At 31.7% G+C, this 10,936-nt stretch overlaps 1 protein-coding gene and 1 non-coding gene across 2 annotated transcripts; both read right to left on the bottom strand.

The window, feature by feature from the left end:
* Positions 1–1,594: 1,594 nt before the first annotated feature.
* TRNAR-CCU lies at positions 1,595–1,667 on the bottom strand. Its single transcript has one exon. It is a non-coding gene; the product is annotated as a tRNA-Arg (tRNA).
* A 5,189-nt stretch (positions 1,668–6,856) lies between these two features.
* On the bottom strand, positions 6,857–8,029 carry LOC121993749 (myb family transcription factor EFM-like). Its single transcript, XM_042548080.1, has 3 exons — positions 7,832–8,029; positions 7,525–7,729; positions 6,857–7,416 (listed from the first exon to the last, which is right to left on the bottom strand). The coding sequence occupies exons 1-2, from the start codon at positions 7,998–8,000 to the stop codon at positions 7,536–7,538; spliced, it is 363 nt and encodes a 120-aa protein (XP_042404014.1). The 5' UTR covers positions 8,001–8,029; the 3' UTR covers positions 6,857–7,416; positions 7,525–7,535.
* Positions 8,030–10,936: the final 2,907 nt, after the last annotated feature.

The following is a 10,936-nucleotide window of genomic DNA, read 5'->3' as shown; positions in this document are numbered from 1 at the left end:
AAGTAAATCGGAAAACTATAATTAGCCACTACGGGGAGGAAATTTTTCTCGACTTTATCAAGATTTGACCCCTTATCTATTATAGTCTCTTATTTTATGTGATATATGTTAATCTTATGGATAACACTAGACTTCAATTTTAACACCATTAGAGTATTCATACTAATTTCTATCTCTAAAGTTTAAGATAAATAATATACTTTATTAAATTTACCTAATCATTTTTCAATATACATTACATCAACTATCCTAAAATTATTATTATTTTTATTATTATTATTTTCTTCTCTCTTCTATTTTTTATTATTTTTTCTCTCTCCCTATATAATATTTACTTTTCATTACTCAATCCATTCGATTTATTTTTTCTTTGTCCCAAATTAAATGACATTTTAATATTTAGGGAATAGATTCCATTCCTTAAATTTAAAGAAGTACTATTTATGAAATCTAAATTTAGAGAATAGATAGGGTAACTGATGTGAAGATTATTTTTACGTAAAATATAAAATTTAAAGTAAATTTTGTGTTTTGGAAAGCTAATGTGAATGCTCTTATAGTGTCAAAAGCTAAGCTCTCTATTGTAATAAAAGGTAGAATTTACCACCCTAGCAGCTCCACAATGTCAACCTCACACCTATCTATGAGGAAATAAATCGGAAAACTATAGTTAGCCACTACGGGGAGGAAATTTTTCTCGACTTTATCAAGATTTGACCCCTTATCTATTATAGTAATATCTAACCCATAATAACTAACTCAACCATGTTTCGGGATCAATTCTAAGCTGCATACCAAAGATACTCTTTATTTAATTGCTTTATGAGTTTTTTCTTACTTCTCTATGCATCTATTTGTGTGTATTCTTCAATATTATTATGGATCGAGTATGCCCATCTATTGTTTGATATGTATTGTAGCTATTATATCAACATCTAAAGAATAAGTGGTATGTAGTTCCAAATACATTTCTTAGCAAAGTCACACCGGTTGCCAATTTTTAGATATGAAAGTTTTTCTTTGATTAGCAACCAATCTTTTACTTCAAGTCACAAATAAATAACTAAGAGATAAAGTCGTCAATTTAGATTAGATCAGTCTAGTTGACACATCCCATCAAATTACTTAAATAGATTAAGTTAAATTTTATCAATTTATTTAAAAAATAGACTTAAATAGACCAACCTATATAGATTGTCTGTCTAGGTAGGCCCTCTAGTGGTGAGCTTAAGTTGGCTAGCGTATCAAGAAGGATTTCTTTTTTTAAAAAAAAATAGATATTATGAATATACATTGAAATATGTTTATTTTAGTAAAAGCTTACCAATCACTTTGATTAATATATAAATATGAAATCAAGAATCAAATAAATTGTATGAATTTTTCTATATCTTTTACTTTTTTCAAGAGATCAAATTTATTTGTGATCTCTTGACCGTATAATTATATTTTATATTGACCGAAGAATATGAATTATCCATAGTTAGATAACAAACAAACCAGGTCAGATCTGCTAGCGTTTCACCAAAACTTTGTTTTAGTTTTGATTGTTAATTGAAAAATTAATTTTAAAACTAATATTTTTAAATAGACGCGCGCCAGGTAGGGGTCGAATCTACGACTTTCTGCTTAGGAAACAGACGCTCTATCCACTGAGCTACAGGCGCATATATTTTAATTGTCTCGTTAATATATTTCTAAGATATTATATCTTCTCAAACTTATTTATTTCTTATTACGTTAAAAATAGTATAAACTCAAACCAAACTTAGAGAGCGTTTGATTATCCCGATTTACATTTTCTGAAAAATATATATTTTCTATAAAATAGAAAATAATTTTTAGACATTCTCTCTTTTTTAAAAAATTACTAATTATTTTTTTTAGAAAATAGATGTAAAAAATACAAGTCAAATACTATTTTTTAAAAAAACACTTATTTTTTTTTCAGAAAATAGAAATGAAAAACATGTAAACCAAATGCTCCCTTAACTTCTTGTTTTTTATCCAGCTCAACTAATAATATATCCTCTATCATTTATGTCAAACATTTAACTAATATATAAAATTATATATTGATGAATATTTACCAAAATCACCAAAAGCACCGAATATATTGATGAATATTTACCTCGTTACAATCATACTTGTTGGCCAACACAATCATTTATCATGACAGAAAATACTGCAAATCTTGGTCTTCAAATTATTACCTTATTAGGCCTGTCGGCTGCTCCTACCCTAGCTTCTCATATATATTTTAATTCCTCTCAATTTTGTTGGACGGTAAGAGGACAGGAACATTCCTAAATAATTTAGGATTTAATTTTTACGCATGATACACCTACAATAGAGTTGACTTAAGGTTCTATGAGCTCCTAGGTAAATTTTTTTATTGATTTATACACTTAAAAACCTGATTTATATATTTAAAAACCTAATTAATGCACTTAAAAAGTATATAATAAACTAGATAAGTGAAATTAAAAAGTATCATACTTTATGATACTTTTATATATATATATATATATATATATATATATATATATATATATATATATATATATATATATATATATATATATATAATTCAATATACTTTAATTGGACCATTAGCACTTTCTCTCTTAAGATGTCTTTATCTAAATCTCAGCCTTCTCCTACTTGTAACCACATGGAAGTTCATGTGTCAATTAGGAGCTATGTAAAGGGGAGGCTCTCTAATTTAGGATCTTAGAAAAGAAATTGAAAAATGAGAGTCAATCTATTAGGATTAATCTTCACGGTGTAGTTAAATTGTTTCTAGTATTATTTTTTTTTATTGGCATCGGATATCTAATTTATTTCGATTAATTCTAGAGATGATTAATTTCAGTCCAAAAGAAAGTTTTCTATTTGTTATTGGAGTAAATAGAAAAGTTTATCGTTATTAGATCAATCGTTCATTAAGAAAAATTCATCCGTTAATTTATCAAAACCTAAACTGAATCTTTAAACATTTGAGAAACTAAGAAACATCCTATCATTGTACTATTGTCCGAGGCACTTTTTTTTATATTTTTATGTTCTCGTCAATTCGTCCTTACGACAACATAGAGGAGATAAATCATAGGTAACTACTAGTCATTAGTGCAAGAGATATGAAGAAAAACATGCTTGAATGTGTCGAATTTTAATCACCCCTATTCCTTATGTTCTTGATGCATGTAAAGAAGATAATACGTGCCCTTTATTTTAAGCTTCATCTTTCGTTTTTCTTCGCCAACATTTGATATGGAGGAAATAAAGTCCATTGTTAATATGACATATATATACTGTCTTATTCCATCAAATTATATGGAGAAAACAAGGTCAATCTTGTTAACCTCATATATACCATATTATTCTTCTCGTGCATATTTAGAATGTTTTACATTCATGACAAAAATATTGTGCAAATTTTAATTTTTTTAAATAAAAATTGAGCAATCAATTAGATACTTTATTTTAACATAAAATAGGCATATTATGGAAATTTTAGTAAAAATAAAAGGTGATATTGAATTAAAAAAATTATTCAATATTATGTTATATTTATATATTCATATTTTTAAGGAAGTTAAGAGATTGAAAATTAGGAGATATCATTTTGAAGAAAAGGTAAATTCTCAAAACTAATTCTAACAGTTTGAACCCGAACCCGTTGGATAAAAAAAATCCGGTAGCTTCGCAATGATGAAAATATCTTGAAGCTTCCTCCGCCCTAGGAATCGAGGATCGCTTGCTCGATCGTCCCTCATTCACAAATTTGTTTCGTCTTCATCATCTTCTTCCTCGATTTGTGACAAGAGCAATGATACGTTTAAGGAAAAAATCTCAAAGAAAAGTTTAAGGATAAACACATAAATTCATGGTCCACCAATTCATTTTTTGTGGACCCCATGAATTTATGTGTCTATCCTTGAGCTTTTCATTGAGATTTTTTCCTTAAGCATATCATTTTTTCTTGCAACTATACCCTTTGTTTTTTTGTCTATCAATTGGGCCTTAATTTGTACGGCCCATTTAGGGCTTTGGCGGAGGTTGTAACGCCGTCCAAAATAGCCGGTGAGCTCCAACCGGCTGTCATCTGATTTAGTTGACTGTGGAACGATTGTTCTCAGAGAGATGTTGTGGAATGGCCACACTATTTCTTTTGCAAGCGGTCGTTGCTTGTCCGTCGCCGTCCAAAATGGCCGGTGAGCTCCAACCGGCTGCCATCTTATTTAGTTGACTGTAGAATGATTGTTCTCATAGAGATGCTGTGGAACGGCCACACTGTTTCTTTTGCAAGCGATCGTTGCACTGTTTCTTTTGCAAGCGATCTTTGCTCGTCCGTCGCCGCCCAAAATGGCCGGTGAGCTCCAACCGGCTGCCATCTCATTTAGTTGACTGTGGAATGATTGTTCTCATAGAGATGCCGTGGAACGGTCACACTGTTTCTTTTGCAAGCTGTCGTTGCTCGTCCGTCGCAGTGGATGGGACTTTTGAGCTCGATTTTAAAGGTATGGTACTACATCTGAATTTGTAAATTTTTCTCATGCGAAACATGGAATTTTTGGGGTCTGGATCTAGGTTTCGATTCATTTTCTAGGATCGTGGTGATCCATACCGCTTTGTTTGTTGATTTATAGCGGGAAGAGAAGCCGAAGGTGATAAAAGTGTAGATTAGGCAGTTGATCCAATCGTTCTGCATTTCCTTGCCCTTCATATTTCGTGATATTCGTTAGATTTTGCTCAAGCTGAACAATTTTTCACCTTTTTATGTAATCATTTCGCTGCAAACAAAAGCTGAACAATTTTTCATCTTTTATAACATTCAAGCAGGATTCAAACAGAAGGTTAGCTGATTACTGCAATTATTTACTACAAGTTTAATTTCTCTTAAAATGTTAGAAAATGGCATTATTTCATGCTCGCAGAACTTGCCTTTTGAGATTCCATTTTTTACTGAGACTTTATGCGGTTTCAACCCCATATGTTTATTGGTTCCCTTGGTTTCAGATAGAAGCAGTACTATCTGCGCATCAAAGAAGCTGCTGCATCTGGTGTTTCATATCTTATATTTCATCTCCACCAACTTCTAATTGATTTTCTATTACACTTTGAATTTTGATATACAAGATAATTCCTATGATGTTTATCGGACTGAGCGTAGTGGGGAGGTCACATATCATGGCCCTAGCTAGGTTTCTCCATATGCTCGGATAATCAGTTTCACATTTTCTGTGTCCGTAGCTGTATTGTATATGTATTCCACATTTCTATAAACCTTTGGTTGAAGTAGTAGTTTTTTTTGGTTTTCTAGAACGAAAACTATTCATAGTGAATCTTTTTCAGTGTCGCCAGCAACCATGGCCGACGATATCCTATGCTCATGTCACGGCAGTGGAGCGATGTGACTGCGTGACATCAAAAGAATGCTGGTGGAAGAGCCACGTCGTACTGGGTTCTCTCAATCGTTGGACTATCATGACTCTACACGATGATAAATTTTTAATGGACCGGTCTGACCTACCTAACAACTCTACTCAGCGATAAAAAGTACTTCCCATCTCCTTGGTATAAGCTAATTGCATCTTTGAGTTAAAAAATTTATTTGTTGATAGATCAAATGATTGCTATTTGAATCCAGATATATCCATTTGATTAATTTATCATTAACAAAAAAAAACTAATTGTAATTGTCAAAAACATCCAAAATAAGAAATGAGTAATATATTTTGATAAATTATTTTTTTAAAAAAAATTGTCCATAGGAATATAAACTCCATTCTATTAACTCATTTATAGGGTCAAGTGAATTACTATAAGAGAACGGTCATGAATTCATAATCTGATCGAAAGGCTTCACATGTCTCAGTCCTCCCAACAACGGGATACAATTCGATTAATTCATCATTAACAAAAAAACTAAAAGTGTGTTTGGTTCAAGATTATCTTTGATAACTTTGGTTATCCATTCAAGGTTATCAATGAAAATCTTATTTAGTTTAAGTAATCGATGATTCCCGGATAATATTTCATGTCTGACATGTCAGCAAAAGGAGCATGCAACCTGGAATCAGAAAATCTCGGAAAACTGAGATTTTTCTTGATTCCGAGATTAACAAAAAAATTTTATTCAAAATACCCTCAAATAAAAGAAAATACGATAAAAAAGAAAAATATAAAGAAAAAAATAAAATAAATAAAAAATATAATAAAATAAAAAACTTTTACCGAAATTTAAAAATTATAAAAAAAATTAAAAATTTAAAAAAAATAGAAAAAATAATAAAAAAATTAAAAATAATAAAAAATGGGGAAAAATTAAAACCCATAAAAAAATAGAAAAAATGTAAAAAAATTTAAAAATAAAAACGTAAAAATAATAAAAACATAAAAAAATTATAAAAAATAAAAAAAATACAAAAAATTAAAAACCATAAAAAATTAAAAAAAATTAAATAACTTTAAAAATATTAAAAAACGAAAAGAAATAATAAAAAATAAAAAAATAAAAAACACATAAAAATAAAGAAAAACATGAAAAAAATAAAAAACCATAAAGTTTAAATAATAATATATATGGTTAGTTTTGTAACTAAGGGTAATATAGTAAGATATTAAACTAGGTTGTTTATTAAAACCTTCAAACAAATAAATTTTTGTTACATTATAATTATAATTGTCAAAAGCATACAAAAAAAAAAAAGAGTAACATATTTTGATAAAATATTTTATTGGATATATATTTTTTTTAAAAAATTACTCATGGGATTATAAACCCCGTTCTGTTAACCCATTTGTAAGGTCAAGTGAATTACTATGAAAGAACGATCATGAATCCACAATCTGATTGAAAGGCTCCACATGTGTTTTAGCCCTCTAAGAATAGGATACAATCAGACTTAATGGACCATAATTACACAACCGCATCACTGCGGTAGATGACCCGGGAATTTTCCTGAACCCTAAAATCCTATCACTTCATCCCATGAGCTGTGGTTTATGTGTCGTATAGTTATATTGTATATTGATCAAAGAATGAGGAAATTTAGATGTGAGACTAAACATCAACCTGGAGGAGTTATCCTAGCAATTGATTCAACCGAGGTCTTACCATGAGCACCGGAGGGATCACGAGCACAAACCACCGATGCAGATCCTGAGACCAGCACCTCCTCATCTTCCTAGGCTGCTTCTGTTGCGAATGCAAGCCACAGTGTGTGCCAGGCGCCGCCAACTGGAAGATTATTGATGGCCTGAGTCACAAAGCCATGAGTGATCGCGGTAGAGCACAGAGAGAGGTCAGACAACACAGCGGCAGTCTCATCTTCCGCCTTGAAGCTGTATAGTTCCAATACCGGCAGGCAGGGACGCATCTCCGCCGTTCCGAGAATAACATACTGATTTCTGCAATCGGAACCAAAGAAATCCATTAAGAGCAAAAATCCTCCGAGAAATGAACAAAGATTCAATTTTTCCCCCCAAATAAATGGCAAAGAATTATGCATTTCCAACCTCTTTAAAGTTCATCTTGTCATGTTTTTGGTATCTTTACTTTCCTCGCAGATCCAGAGTTGGAACGAGCTCATCCAGTTCTTCTTATCTCTGAAATCCGAGCTACTCTCGTTGATTTTGCCCTTAATCGGCGTGAATTCCTGGAACACAGGCCCGAAACCCTCGGCGCGGAACCGATCGATCTCCCTCTTCAACTCCTCGATCACTACGATAGAAATTCCCAAACAAAAGAACACTAATTTTAACCTAAAAGGATCCAGGCGAAATCAAATAAGGGAAGGACAGAAGGGAGGAGCATCGGACCGACCCTCGTAGACGAGACGCATGCAGAGAGGGAGCTCGCGCTTGAAAGCTTCGATCTTACGCTTCTCCTCCTCCAAACTCTTGATGGACTCCTCCAGCCGCGACACCTGCCGCCCTCTTGCCCTGCTATCTGTCACCGCCTTCTTCACGAACCCGACAGCGACGGCCTGCATAGGGTACTAACTCTGATCTTATCTACTGTTAGAATTTATTTGTTGAAATTAATTAATGAAATAATAAACCTAAATGAATGCATATTTAAAGTAAAATTATGGTGGTTCATATTTTAATTTGGAGCTTAGTAGCTTTTTCAATTTTCAAAATTGAAAATAAGTTATGTCTTTTGATACATGTCTTTTTGGCAAGAGGCATATTCATTCATTGTAACCCTTGGATGTGATTATTTAAGTCTATAAATAGAGAAGAGATTGTGGAGATACAACAAATTTTCTTTTTTCTCTCATCCGATTTTTATATATTCTCTTAGTTTCAAAATATTTTCTATTGTTGTTTATAGAAAATATTGCAAAGACTTGTCATATCTCAAAAACTATTTGTCTTTGCTCCCTTAGGTAACATTGAGAGGGGACAAATATAATTTTTAGGAAAATGTACCTTGTACATGTTTCAAGTTTTCAGCCATTTGTTTCCTAATTTTAGAGATCCCTTCATATCATTTTTACAGCAATCTAAAAACTATATTTTGTTGGATCTCCGAAGAAATAATGGAGCGTGAAACAACCATGGCAACACTAAAGTTTATGAATCAAGACATGGTCAAACTGACTAGGTTTGATGGAACGAACTTTATACGTTGGCAAGACAAACTGAAATTTCTACTGTAATGAAGATCTTGTACATTCTTGATCCAAATTTGGAAGACATTCCGAAACCAACTGATAAAGAAGACAAAGATCTAAGGGCCAAAAGAGAGAAAAGGAAAGAAGATGGTGGCAAAAAGGCGAATACGCTCGCCCCCAGCACCATCACCAACCCGTCTCAGGGTCAACACAGAGGAGGTAAATCGCGAGCGACTACTAGCCTTTGGAATAGTAACTAGCACATAAGGGAGACATTTACCTCGGCTTTGCCAATATTCGAACCTCAGACCTCATAGTGGCAACAAAGAAAAGGAAAGAAGATGAATTGATGTGTCGTGGTCATATTTTAAATGCCTTGTCCGATCGTCTCTATGATCTCTACACAAACACTGCCTCTGCTAAGGAAATATGGCAAGCATTGGAAAATAAGTATAAAGCGGAAGAAGAAGGTACCAAGAAGTTTTTAATTTCAAAATACTTTGATTTTAAATTTCTTAATGATAAACCATTGCTGCTCCAAGTACATGATTGCAAATTATTGTTAACAAAATGAGAGCTGTAAAGATTGAGTTATCGGAATCTTTTCAAGTCGTTGCAATCATAGCAAAATTGCCATCTACTTGGAAAAGTTATCAGAAAAAGATTCTTCATAGTTCTGAAGATTCTTCTTTAGAACAAATACAAAAATAAGATGAATTGATGTATCGTGGTCATATTTTAAATATCTTGTCTGATTGTCTTTATGATCTCTACACAAACACTGCCTCTGCTAAGGAAATTTAGCAAGCATTGGAAAATAAGTATAAAGCGGAAGAAGAAGGCCCAAAAAGTTTTTAATTTCAAAATACTTTGATTTTAAATTTTTTTAACGATAAACCATTGCTTACATGAATTGCAAATTATTGTTAACAAAATGAGAACAGTAAAGATTGAGTTATCGGAATCTTTTTAAGTCGGTGCAATCATAGCAACATTGCCATCTACTTGAAAAGTTATCAGAAAAAGATTCTTCATAGTTCCGAAGATTCTTCTTTAGAACAAATATAAAAACATTTGTGTATTGAGGAAGAATCTATGACGAGAGATAAGAATGAAAATTCTTATGAAGGAACTTCTAAGGCCAACGTCATAAATCAGACAATAAAAATTAACAATAACAATAAGAAGAGAGGAAATCCACTTCGTTCGAAAAAGTATATAGAGAAAGCCAAAAGAAAGCCTAAAGGATCATGCTTTGTTTGTGGAAATTTGGACATTATGCTCGAGATTGTAGGTTTAAAAAGAAATCGAGTAAAGAGGAAGCAAAGATTAACTCATAGACATGGACAATATTGTGCCAATTATAAGTCATGTTAATGTAGGTTTAAAAAGAAACCGAGTAAAGAGGAAGCAAAGATTAACTCCGTAGACATGGACAATATTGTGGCAATTATAAGTCATGTTAATGCTATTCAAGGAAAAGTGCCAAGATGGTGGTATGATATATGTGCTACTGTCCATGTTGCATATGATAAGTCATTGTTCAACACTTATCAAGAGATTGAAGACAAGCAAGAGATTCAAATGGTAAATGAAGGGTGTTCGAAAGAAGTTGGTAAAGGAAGTATAGTTTTAAAATTTCTTAAGAAAAATAATAACTTTGACAAATGTCCTTCATGTTCCAGACATGAATCATAATTTGGTTAGTGGTGATCTACTCAGCAAGGTAAAGATTAACGTATGTATGAGTCCAGAAAATTGATCCTTTCGATCTCTAATAACTTTGTTGGAAAAGGATTTTCTTGTGATGGATGGTAAAATTATGTACTAGTGACAATGGAATAAATAAATGTATTTCTTTTCCTTACATGATTGACTCTGTTTCTTTATGGCATAGTAGATTAGCATACATAAGAAAATCTACAATGAATAGAATGATTAAATGTGACATTATATCTTGTGATTTAAATAACTTTAAAAAATGTGAAATATGTGTTAAATGCCAAATGACTAAGAAACCATTTCAAAGTGTTGAAAGAAAGACTAAAATTTTGGATCTTGTTCATTTGGATATCTGTGAATTAAATGGAGTGTTAACAAGAGCAGGAAATAGATAGTTTATTACATTTATATATAATTATTCAAGGTACACATTTGTTTATTTAATGAAACATAAGGATGAAGCCTTTAAAATGTTTAAAGTATATAAAGCTTTAGTGGTAAACTAACTTAATAAAAAGATTAAAATACTTAGGAGTGATAGAGGTGGTGAATATTTTTGAAATGAATTTAATTTATTTTGTGAAGAA

Source organism: Zingiber officinale, chromosome 6A, assembly GCF_018446385.1.
Source record: "Zingiber officinale cultivar Zhangliang chromosome 6A, Zo_v1.1, whole genome shotgun sequence".
Taxonomy (NCBI): domain Eukaryota; kingdom Viridiplantae; phylum Streptophyta; class Magnoliopsida; order Zingiberales; family Zingiberaceae; genus Zingiber; species Zingiber officinale.
The sequence above is the reverse complement of the archived record's forward strand: the minus strand, read 5'-3'. Positions and strand labels throughout refer to the sequence as shown.

Excerpts from the sequence above, each read along its gene's own strand:
- LOC121993749 (XM_042548080.1), bottom strand. The coding sequence starts at position 8,000 with ATGCAGGCCGTCGCTGTCGGGTTCGTGAAGAAGGCGGTGACAGATAGC. Across the intron at positions 7,730-7,831 it reads CATGCGTCTCGTCTACGAGG|TGATCGAGGAGTTGAAGAGG; the intron begins GTCGGTCCGATG and ends TTTCTATCGTAG.